This window comes from Carassius gibelio, chromosome A8, assembly GCF_023724105.1.
Source record: "Carassius gibelio isolate Cgi1373 ecotype wild population from Czech Republic chromosome A8, carGib1.2-hapl.c, whole genome shotgun sequence".
Lineage (NCBI taxonomy): Eukaryota > Metazoa > Chordata > Actinopteri > Cypriniformes > Cyprinidae > Carassius > Carassius gibelio.
Genome location: NC_068378.1, coordinates 15,832,297 through 15,845,110, shown reverse-complemented (window position 1 = coordinate 15,845,110; position 12,814 = coordinate 15,832,297). Strand labels below are relative to the sequence as shown.

Sequence of the window (12,814 nt, the reverse complement as noted above, 5' to 3'; positions counted from 1 at the left end):
CTGTACAAAATTACATCCTAAATTCACAAATTCCCATAATCCAATAAACCTTTAGTCAGGATGTGCACCATATTTATATTTATATTTATTTTTAGACAATTTTTTTTACATAACATGGCTATGAAGGCCATACAATCAATCTGTACAATAGACTGTTAAGTCACATCATATTTTCAGAAAAATTTTGGAAAGGCATGTATTCAGTAGGCTACTACAGTAGGCAACAAGCCATTGCTCAATCTGTCTAGCAGTCGCAGCCCTGTTTATAATCACATAAGATTAAATATAGTATTACAAACCTATTCCATAAGATTGATTTTTTGTTTATTTATTATTATTATGTTTTTTAATTTTAAGAAAAAAAATGCAATGGTCAAAATAAAAAAAAAAATCAAGGAAAAAATGAATATAAAAAGGTGATTTTGGGGCTGTTTGGGAGAGAGATTGAGAGAGAGTTAGTTTAAGGCATAAGGGGCAGGACCACCTACTCGAACACCAATGCCCAACCCCCTCACCCTCTGAAGACACACTAATACACATTTACTCTCTCTCACTTTGGCTCTCAGTCCCTCTGTCCAGACTGCTGCTTCAGACCTCACCGCCCTTTTCCATTTAAACCAACTTTAAGCCACACTTCTGAGCGTGTGAGCCAGCATTTCATCCACAGCCTGCTGTACTTTCAGGAGTCTCTTAATTTGTTAAAGTTTTAGTTGAAGAAAATTGACCATGATGAGGATCATCCTGCTGTTACTGGTCACCCTGGCAGGGCCTTTCTCTTCCTTTACCCAAGCAAGTAAGTAAACATCCATACAGGGTGCTCTACTTTCTTTCAAACACTCTGGCCATTCTCTCCATCTGTTTCCAACCATATCTTTCATTCATTTCAGCACAGGTCCACTAAATGATGTTTGTTCTCTTTTAATGTGTGTTTTGCTTTAAATGATTTGAAATGATTTTATTGTATATATATATATATATATATATATATATATATATATATATATATATATATATATATATATATATATATATATATATATATATATATATATATATATATATATATAAAGGTGTATATATATATATATATATATATATATATATATATATATATACATAAATTTACGTATATAGTTAAATTAAATGAAAGTATGTAAATCTATGTATGATGTTTCAGTGCATTCTGTTCATGAATCAACATTAGCCAGACATCTAAGCATGTGCTGATACGGTGTTTCTCTCATGTGGACCTAGTGCTGGGAAAATTATGTAATGGTGCAATGAGTGTTATGCTGTTAATATACCTGCTTTGAGTTAGTCAGCACTGATCTATTTCTCGGTTTCTCCCTGTTTCTTTCACTCTGGGCAGGGTTACATGTGTATTAATAGAGCCAACTCTATATTTAAGGGAAGCATTTGAGCATTTAGTACACAGGCTGGTTACGTCTGAGGGCAGAGCAGGCCTGAGAGAGAGAGAGACGCCCCATAGGCGCTTATTTTGTAGGTCTTTCTTTTCCTCTCATCAACCCCCTTCACTTGTAACCATCTTTGGCGGGGTATCAAGCTTTCACCCCTCTCAGAGATGGGTTGCATGTGGGTTATTTTTAAACTGCAATGCCTCTGACTCACTGCTCAGGGTCAGTTACAGCCCTCTAAACATCACATTAAAATGCTCAGCAAGTTTCAAACTTCGGAAAACTTCTCTCCCTGCTGTCAGAGGAGAGCATCAACGCACACTCTTCCTCTCCAGACTTCCTTCTGTCTCTCGTATTCTTTTTCCTGCTGCCGTTTGTCTCCCTTTCTTCCCGTTTTCCCAGTCTGATGGTGCCACTCCCTGTTCTAAAAGTGGGGCAGACAGTTAAACGCTTCTACTCCATACTCTCTCTTTTTTTAGTATGCAGTTTCATTTATACAATTATTTTGAGGAATAGATTAATGTTTGTGTTGTTTTGTGAACTTTTTACCTTTTCAGATCTCTCAGTCAGTCTGTTATGTGTTGTGTGTGTTATGAATAGAGTAGTGGTAAACTGACACGTGAGCACATCAAGGTATTGGGTGTACTGACTGTTAATATAGCTACATGAACCCTGAAACTCTCTGAGGGTCTCTGACTACCACAGACTCAGCCCAACCTATTCACAGAGCTCAGTTAATTGGTTATGCTCAATCTTTAGCTCAGTACAACTCAAAATAAATGAAATCCAGTCCGAATCAGCTCCTGGAAGTGCTGTCTAATAGAGATTAACCTGAACTGACGTTCTTGTGCTTCATTTGAATTAATTCCATACAACACAAGGTAAATTATCTTCATAATCCAAATTCACTCTTCAATTATATTGTTGCTGATAACTTAAAATAATTATTAATAAAGGTGCATTAAGCAATTTCTGAGAAATGCTGCTGATATTTGAAATCACCAAAACAAACATGCCTCTAGCCAAAAGTATTGCACCCCTATCTTGCCTCCATCCCAAATTTTAATTTAACGAACATGCTATGAAGAACTCAGGTTCCTCCCCCATCACTACTGGACACGCCCCTTACTAGTGATTGGCTACAAGTGTGTTTTGGGGCTCAGTCTGATCCACTTTCGTTTCTCAGAAATCGCTTACTTCACCTTTACTACAAATAAAGCTGAAATAAAATAAAATATAATTATTCGATGGAAACTCTGAATTAAAAATGTTGCTTTGGGAACTAGTCTTAAATATAAATCAACTTCACAAATGTTCTTGAGTTTGGTTGTGAAGAATTTAGATTCAAGTAAATATCGATACAGTTTCGTCTCCCTCGGGTCTGGACTCTTACGTCCTGTATTTAGATAAGCATGTGCGTGTTAGTCTGAGATATCTTGTTCCCTGGAGACTGTGAGTGTGAGAGCCTAAGTATATGTGTATAGGTGTTGCTCTAGTGATAAGAGTGATTTTTCACTTGCTCTGTCCTCTACTGCCCACTCATGACATACCTTGTGATGTGTTTATATGTTTGTAGGAGTAAATTTGCCTTAATGAGATGTTCTTCACTTGTTCTTCCTGAACTAAACCATTCCAGCTTCATACTCCCACGCAGCATGCACACACACCCTACACACACACATGCTGAAGGAGTAGATCGAGATTAGTCAGAGTGATTAATTAGGGTAAAGGGAGATGTCTATCTTTCCTGTCCATAACCTGGGAAAACAGTTCTGTCTCCCTGTTTAACAGACACCCTATACTGGCCTCTTGTGCCTATTTTCCTTGTTCTCTGCTCTTTTTCTCTTTATTTGTCTCTCCTTTTCTTTGTTTTTCCCTTTTATGGCTTTGGTTTTGTCAGGAAACTGCTTCAGGCTTGGTCATAGATTTGAATTTGATCATCTGATGGTAAGGCTTTCAATGACACACACATACCTGCTCTATTTTCGTGGGTTTTGACTCATTGCAGTCAAGCAACAGCTGTTTCTCAATCAAGGCATTTGGTGGTCTGATATTCTTTATTTACCACGGCCGATCCGTGATGTACTGTTGCAAGTTTCCATTTTGTATCCATCTTATTTTTTCAATGCAGAAGAAATTTCCTGTGAATGTTCAAGACTTCCTCTTCATTGGGTAAACATCTACAGTTGGATCCACCTTATTTTTCAGTGCAAAACGTGCGAGACTTTCAGTTCATTAGACACAATAGGTCAACAAGAATAATAAAATGCAGTAAACGGTAAAACTATTTGCGCTAGAGTTTATATTAAAAAGTTTGTTCATGTTTTAAAACTGCTAAAATAACTGGAAGTGACAGACACCAGAAGTCTTGCATGCTTTAGGTAAAAATGGCTGCGCTTTTTCTTCTTACATTAAAAATAATGTGGATATTTTGTCCAGGTAACCAAACCAACACTACTGTCATGTCACTTTCACTATCATACAAATGCAACTGGCACCATCTTGGATCTCATTTGTGGAATGTAGTGAAAATGATCACTACATAATTAATAACTGTACTTTTTTTGTAGTGTTTGTCATGCCCAAGTGGACTATTTCCACTTAGAAGCTTAAGATAATATACAGGTAACATAATGTGTGGCCTTTATAAGTATCAATCTCCCAGTTTGGGTTTATTTACCAATAATGAGCGACTGACTGTACATTATTCTTCACATAACTGACTGCTACAATCACTGGCCATGCTGCTGAGTACAACTCAGAGAACGAGAGGGAGAGAACAGCCAGTTCCTTCTCCATGCTCCACTCCTCCCATCACATTGTGTGTATTTATGTGAGTGTGTGTGGTAGTGGCTGGACGGGAAGAGAGCCATATTTAGAACTAATTGTTGGGGTCTCACACATAATGAGCTGATTGTTAGCAGCAGTCGGCGAGAACATTAATATGAACACACAAACCGACACTTACACAATGTGTGACAATGTGATCTCTGACCGCACCCCACCCTTAAATATGTTTTACTGTATTGCTTGATTGTGGCACTATGAAAAGCAGCAGTGACTTTTTTCTTTTTTTTTTCCTTTTTTTACGGCCACTTATAGTTAAATTATTTTCTCCTCTCACATAAAAGTTCTTAACTTCTTTTAATGTTTTATTTTGGGAGTCCACTTAATTAAGTTATGTAAATGTGAGTTTCAAATAACAAAGTGAGGGGAAACCTCATTATTAGGGACAGTTATAATTGATATTTCATCCAAAAATGAACATGCTGTCAAGTCCTCACATACTCATTTACTCATGTTGTTCCAAACCTGTATAACTTTCTTTCTTCTGTTGATTACAAAAAGACACATTTCCATGCAGTTACAATGAGTGAAAAACAACGTTCACTCAGAAAGTCCTAGTACTATAGAAACAACAAGTATGGCTATTCGTGTGATATTGCACACACACACACACACTCAATGTACACTGTAATTTGTCATATATTTTCATTATAAAAAGAAGGCCCTTTAGAAGAAAAAAAAATCCCATTTAGGGTTCTAGAGGAGAATGACAGTCACATGGGTTTGAAACAACTCATCCTCATGACTAGGCTATAATGACAAATTTTCATTTGGGTGAAGAACTCTTTAAATTCCAAACTACTGAAGGACTAAAACATTAATTTGATATTCACCCAGAACTGATGATGCACGCTGAGTTTGAGGTGGTGTTATTGTAAAGGGAGGTTTCCCTCAGATCGCCAAGAGAAAGTCTCTCAAATGGAGTCCATCTGGCTTAGACACAGCACAGATCTGAGATGATTTTTTGCTGGGTCTTTAATGGTTGCTGAGGTAATTGTGAGTGATGCAGAAATATCTAAGATCAGCCCCTGAGGAAACATGCCATTTTTGCCAGTCTTTTTCCCAAGTGCTTTAATTCCTTCTGTGCAGTCATTGCCGGCTCCACAACGGAAGTGAGACAATTAGTCGGGCTGAAGGTGTGACGTAGAAAGGATGTGATCTTAAGTTAGGCCGAATACTCAGGACATGACTTTCCCTGTTGCGAGAGAGGCAGAATGTTTTTGTACGTAAATGTCTTGAGCGAATGTGTAATGTGTGTGTTTACTGGGCTGATGGAAAAGGCTGGAATGTTCTCGCTATTAATGGCAGGCCATGAGAAAATTCGGACTTACCCATCCAATACAACCAAAACTTGTTGCATACGGCATCAGTGTCACCGGAATTTCTAAATTTTCCTCCAACTCTCTCCTCTTATCTTGAAATATAACATATAAGGGTTTCTAGTGTAAGATTTTTACGAACATTTTTATTGTTTTACCAGGTACTCTGGTGATGTCAACAGATGTTACTTCAGCTACAGAACCAAATCTTGTCTCAGATCAGTCTGATTTCACACCCAAAACAGAGGGATCAGCTACCCAAGCTGCGGTCTCAACGCCAACGCCTGCTCCTGAGGCTACAAAAACAGCGTCATCAACAGAAGTGGTGCCAGTGGTTTCCACAACTCCACCAGTGATACAATCAGAACTCTCATCAGGAACAACAGCCCCAACAGATACAGCAAATTCAACAGAAGCTGGACCTAAAGAGACGGCCAGCCCTGAATCCTCTACTCTCATTCAAGAGTCTGGAAGAGTAACTTTGAAAGCCGCAGAAACAGAAACTCCATCAGAGTTTACAGATGTTAAGGTGGAGGATGAAGGTTAGAAATAGAGTATACTTACAGGCACACAGTGTAAATGCAGTGAGAGTAAAGGTCTGTTTAGACCAAGTTTTTTTTATTTTTTTTATCATTAGTCATCTGGATTTTTATTTTTTTTACAAGGATAGCAATGATATCATTTCTTTGTGTTGATTTTCCTTATTTCAGCTATGGGCACAGGACAGTTGGTGGGGATCGTCATTGGCGCTTTGATCGCGGTGATTGTTGTCATTGTTGTAATCATCTTGGTAGCCAAAAGAAAGGGCCAATACTCGTAAGTACTTATATTATTATGAACAGGAAATTAAATAACATTTTCAAGGTTAAAGTATTTTTCATAAATATATTAGGAGATTAGTGCAAAAAAATAAAAATGTGTCATTTTTACTCCCCTTCATGCCATTCCAAACCTATAAGATCTTCTTTCTTCATTCAGTAATTAAAAAATGTCTGTTTTTGGCCCATAGAATGAAAGTCAATGGTGGCCAACATTGTATTGATACTGATGAGTGACAGATGTTGCTGGCTGCTTTAAAAATGTGTTTTGTATATATATATGTTTGAGGTGAAATTTTGCATGCTAATAGGAACTGGTTTCTACATTGTAGGACTACAAAGAAACGAAAGCGTCAGAAACAAGAGAGCATCTTGATCTGTGTAACTGTCTTACTGTTTCATTGATAACCCAGATAAATTAGTGTAATTGCTTATAAAATGTTAAACATGTTAGAGCTTAACAAAACAATGCTGCAACTCCAAGTAATCTTCCACAAATGTCAAACCAAATGGCAAATATCATAGAAAAATCACACTGCAAATATACAATTTTTAAATGGAGATTCAGCACAGTGCTGTTCGTGCTATATTATTTATGCTATACTAACATGGCGGTGTTGCCCAAAAAACTAAATAATCTAATGATCTAAACTAGAAAACTTTACACATTTTGTGAGTGTGTCTGGCTCATTACTGAATCAGACTCATGAACAAAACTCATAAATGCAATATAAATGTTAAATAACCTATTTAATGTATATTGTAATGTACTGTAATTTTTTCTTTGTTTATCTTTGTCTGTTATATGGATAAAACAGATTTGTGTCTGATGCTGATGTATTTGTGCTAAACTGCTTTTCCTCTTTCCTGCTTTTCAAGCCCCTGAAAAGAAAGGCCTGACAGGAAGAAAAGAAGAAGTTTGGGAAGTTCTGAACTATTGTTCTGAGGTTAAAAACAATGCAAGCAGCACTCTCACCACCCATCCAGGACGTACACGGGGCGCAGGAGAGTGCCCCATCCCCTTTCCCATTGAAAAGATGCCCTCCCCTTTTTTTGTCCTCCTAAAATCCTCAATTATCTCTCACCAGTGGGAGTTACAGTATCTTTTTTTTTGAAAATGCATATTAATATAAAAGGAGATGAATTAATATGTTTGTTAAGGGCCCAATAAACAAAAACAAAGAAACAGCTGCCCAGGTAAGCAAAGGCTTGAATGTTTTTTTTATTCCACTGAGTATCACGTACAGAAAAAAAAAAAAACCTAATAGAAAAGGATTCATTTTCAATATTTATCTCACATATTTTATTACGTTTTTTTGAAGTGCATTAATACGGAGTGACTTGACTGTGTTGTTCTTAACTGTCACCCATTCCAAAAGTGACATCACTTCCTCTGGAACACATCTTTTATTGTGGGTTCCAATCAGCTTAGCTCCAGCGCACAGCTGCTATTGGCATGTATCTCTAAAATTCTGATGTTGCTCAGCCTGGACTATATCATTTTAACAGCATACAGACATTTTGCGTGGTAGTTGTTTTTGCATTTCTTTTTGTCAGTGTTAGGGTTTGTGTTTCTTACCGACGTTCTAGAGTGTTGCTATCCTGGGCTTTGCTTTAAGAGATCAGTGCAATGAATGATGAAGAAGAAGTTTAATATTTAGAAGACACTGCAACTGTTTGCAACGATATTTGTGTTTTTTTTTTCTTCTTGCCAGATTCCTCTTTATATCCCGTTACTCCGTGACTGCATTTTCCCATTTGATGTCAGAATCCAGTTAAAGCCGAGTGTTTGTCTTTGTATTTTGAGGGTGGTGTTATTTTTTTCTTATTGTTGAATCGGTTTAAATAAAAAAGTTCTAAAGTATGTTGCACTTCCATATTGTGTTGTTGTGGATCCCAGATTACATTGTCTGTTTATCGGTGTTTACTTTTTCAGCCCCTTTCAATCAGCATTCCAGCTTCTCACACAAATTTCCGCCCATGTTTGTGTCTCTTTCTCACACAAACACACACCCGCACATTCCCTCTCTCTGTCTCTCTAATCCCTTAGGTTATAAAGACTGTAAAAGACAAGGGAGAGCGAGGAAGAGCTGATGAATAAAGGTTATGTACTTAAGTGGTATCTCTGGTTAAGTGGAGTAAATAACACAAGAGTCCCAAACAGCTGCCCCCAAAACGTATTTGGACATTTAGACTTTCATTTGGAAGTGGATCATAAGAAAGTGTAGCTGTACTTTATCCGATTATTTTTCTTTTTGAAGATTATTTTACTTTTCTGTTTCAGATTCCAAATGTTTCACTTCACTAATAATGCGCACGTGTTTTTATTAAGGTCGGCATGAAATGAAAATTCAACTATTTTGTAAACATATGTTGTACCGTAGATTTTATTGATCGCGATTCTCCATGCTTAATTGTATTTTTTGACCTTGTTATGTATAATAAAAAATGGCGTATCTCAAGCTTCCTATGAAAACTTAATAGATCGTAGAAACCCTTGGCACAAATAATCTCTGTGATTTTCTGACACTTACAATGCTTTTGGAAAACACAGCCCAGCCCAAAGTCTGAGTGAGTCTCAACATAACAAATCACTTAAATCAGTGAATGTCCGACTCGAAATGAGCCAAGAAGCGAAAATCACATGATCTTTTGTACTCGAGTGTCTTCGTCCATTGATAAGAAAATAAAATATAAAATTAAGTGCAAGTCATTATAAAGAAATATAATACACACATAACTTTTGAGCAAATTTATAAATATTAAATTTAAAAAAATATATATATTTTTAAAATATATCATTTTGTACATTTTCTGCTTGCCAAATATTAGTGGAACATGTTAATATTTAATATGCATGCACTATACCTATGTTATAGTTTAATTGTGGTTTGCTTATTTTGCTCTTGAGATTAGTCCTCCAGCATTGATAATTTACAAAAATTATTTTTAAAAATATCTATAAATATCTCATTCTCTCTTTATTAATTGAAAGCCCTCTAAACACGTACATGATTAAAGCCATTTCTGCGTGTGTGTTTTTGTTAGTGAGCATGTATGAGGCTGAATGTGGTTTTAGGCAGTAGTAGTTGTTACTCTCTCTCTCTCTCTCTCTAGGTATGAACAATGGACTCTTTTAGTGTGAGTCCCACTCTGACGTCCTGCTCACAGTCTGAGCTTTATAACAGTTTGTTTGTGATACAATGATTTCTACATTTCTAGTGAGAAGGGCACTTCCTGACCAGTAAAAGCCTTTATGTACACTCCCATGAACACACAGGAGACCCAGAAGTGCCAGAACACAAGAAAAATGTCTGGATATGCACACACACTGAAAAGCAAATATACACACAGTTTAGCAAAGTGTAAAAATATAATCTCAGTGACATCACAGGTTTATAAGCAGATTAGGTAGACTGAATAAATGCCTGCAGAAAATAGGGAACACAAACCCCTATGACAATCCTATGAAGTCCTGCTAACACAAACACAGACGTATAAATGCATGCTAAACTATAAACACTACACTTAATCTTTAATCATGTATATTTTATTTTATTTTATTTTTTACATTATCTTGTCTCATTCCTCTCTGCGGCTTCTGTAAAAATCACAAATAAATGTTAATAAAATATTTATATAAAATATATATTTGTTTCATGGTTATTGTGAGGATCTCATTTCCCTATAGTAGAGAAAAATCACTGTATCAAAGTTAATTCTCCTAAACTGTAATGAGTTAAAAATAAACATCAATGGAGTTAAATGGAGCTTTTTCATTATCTGGTTCTCAGAAATTTCTCCAGAGAAAAAAAAAAAGGCTCCATCTTTACAATCTTCACTTCGTGTGTGAATGTGTAAATTGAACATGTGTGTGTGTGAACGTAATCATTCAGATGAAAGGGTACTACATACATGTGGTGGGTGGGGGTTGGTGGGGTTAAATGCCATCTAAATGTACAATACACGAGAAGCTGATGTCAGGAGCCAGGCTGACATTTGAATTTACTGGACAGCTGAGCTGGGTGTGTGTGGATGTGTATGTGTGTGTTGGGTGGGTGTCAGGATGGAGGCTGTTTAGTTCACATCTGGTGTTCAGTGATATGTAAGTCTCACTCCCTCTCTTTTGTTAAGCAGTCCTTTGTGCCATGTAGACGGGACATGTATTGTGTGACATTAATGGCAGTTTAGAAGTGCCCATTGTATAGTACGTCTGTGTGTGTGTGTGTGTGTGGCAATGGTCAGTAGATGGCACAAACATATCTACCGCAATGATATGAGTCCTGTAGATTGTTCTATGTTCATGTCTGGCTTTTCAGCGCATTATTTAAATTGTTATAAAAGAAATAATGGGAAATTACATTTTTGCTCTTGCTGAGCAAGAACTGTTTGTTTGAGACAAATCCTTTAGCAACCTACACATAAAACCCCACACCACAATGTTTATTGTGTGACAATAGCATCTAACGGAGAGCACTTCATTTATGTAAATTGTATTTATATATACTGTATAAAACACCAAATTACAAGTCATTGTAAGCCATCCTCTTGGTTTTCTGGAGATCATTTACTAAAAATCCAAGATAACTAGTTTTGTAAAAAGTTGGAAGCAGTTGTTATTTTTGCAATTCCCCTGGTGCCACCATGATCTTACAGGTCTCTGTTCTGATCTCGGATGCAGTCATTATCTTATAAATTAATCAGCGCTGTGTATTTCCGCACAGAAGATTTCTCACAGCTTCACTTCTATGTTGGAATTCAGTGGAAATGCAGATGGAATCTGGCTGAAAACTGACGTTTCACAGATTCAAGAAATATCTTGCTTTATTCCACACATTTTTGAGTCAGGCTTATCAAATAAATACATATGGTCAGTGATGACATAACCTCAAAAGTGAGTATTTATAAGAGTTGATGTAATTATGAGGTTTCATGAGAATATGTTGGGCTTATGGGTAATTGCTAGTGCTCACAGGTAATAGTGAGAAAATGGTGAACACTTAGTTCTCAGATTCTCACTGTTGTGAAATTGTTTTGAAACTGTGGAGTATTTCCCTGCTATTAATGCTGAAAGAAATGTTGCACAAATGGGTTGTATTTAAATAAGCAGTATCTATAATAGATTAATAATTTGGTTTAACTCTGTAATAACTAAAAACTAAAAAAGTTTTTTTATTTTTTATATGTTAAGAAATAAAATCTTCTTAGCAATGAAATAAAATACAAGTGATAGAGGGCAGATACTGTGATGCTTTTTTAAAAGCTCAGTACACAGTATCCATAACCATAGATGTTGAGGTCATGCATGATCTCGCTCATTAACATGAGAGAATATGCATGGCTCACTCTTACACAAATACAATTTAGTATGATGGTGAGAGTCTGAGGGTGGAAGGCAGATGATGGAATAAGAGTGGGACAACCCGCAGATGATGGACGAGTAGGTGAAGATTAATGCAAAGTAATGTGACAGTTCTGTCAAGGGTGATGGTTGAATAGAACAGAAACCTGCTGACCACAGATACCAAAAGCAGGCCTATACATTCCACAGATGGCCCATGTGCTTGTATAGGTCCTTTGATTTCACAATAAAGTCCTACTGCAGACTCATGCCTGAGTCCACATGGGGGCTGCCATGGTGGGCAAGTAATGTAATCAGTGTATAACCAAACACTGTGTAACACCAACTACTGTAGCAAGTCTAGTGCTAATGTAACGCCACTCTTGTTATACCCCCAACTACCCCACACCCCTTAAGGAATATCACTTGGCCCACCCTTCATCTCATATCTGGAGCCAGGCCTGCTGCAGACTTTTATCTCACTCCTCTTTAGACAAAAATGTGACCCAGGGTCCTACTTGTTGACAGAAACAATCACATGCATAAACATACACCAACACACACATATCAGATGTCAGTTTGAGAAGTGATCCAGCGGCTTCTCTTATGTCTCTCTAAATATCCTCTCAAACATATAGTAAGAATATCCCTAGTTATGGAGACACAATACGAGCTCTTGATTAATGCATCACTTTTCAGTAAAAATTGGGACACTGCGACCTCTAGTTGTCACTTGTAATAACTACAGGAAAGTAAGTTTTGGAACTGGACAGACTGCATCGAAACATTCCTGATATTTACCCTTAAGGCATTGTTTCTAAATATTATATATATATATATATATATATATATATATATATATATATATATATATATATATATGAGAGCAAGCACAAACCTCTTCCGTGGTTTTCCGGTAGGCCTATATTACACAAACATGAACACACATATTGGCAATAAAACACTGTGCCCCTTTGATATTCATTTGATAAACTTTATAAATATAGCTTTACATTTAAATTAGGGATCGAGGTAGTAAGTTATAGAAGTCCAAGCAGGGCACATTTTAAGAAC

At 36.6% G+C, this 12,814-nt stretch overlaps 1 protein-coding gene across 2 annotated transcripts; it reads left to right on the top strand.

Annotated features, from left to right (window-relative positions):
- The first annotated feature begins 525 nt into the window (after nucleotides 1–525).
- LOC128018603 (podoplanin) lies at nucleotides 526–8,263 on the top strand. Of its 2 annotated transcripts, none has more exons than XM_052604214.1 (4): nucleotides 526–793; nucleotides 5,743–6,123; nucleotides 6,292–6,397; nucleotides 7,279–8,263. In XM_052604214.1, exons 1-4 carry the CDS (start codon nucleotides 727–729, stop codon nucleotides 7,283–7,285), a joined length of 561 nt encoding a protein of 186 aa, XP_052460174.1. In that variant the 5' UTR covers nucleotides 526–726; the 3' UTR covers nucleotides 7,286–8,263. The 2 variants fall into 2 exon arrangements, with proteins under 2 accessions (XP_052460174.1, XP_052460172.1); XM_052604212.1 differs by lacking the exon at nucleotides 7,279–8,263 and adding an exon at nucleotides 6,732–7,231 and having other exon boundaries at nucleotides 541–793.
- Nucleotides 8,264–12,814: the final 4,551 nt, after the last annotated feature.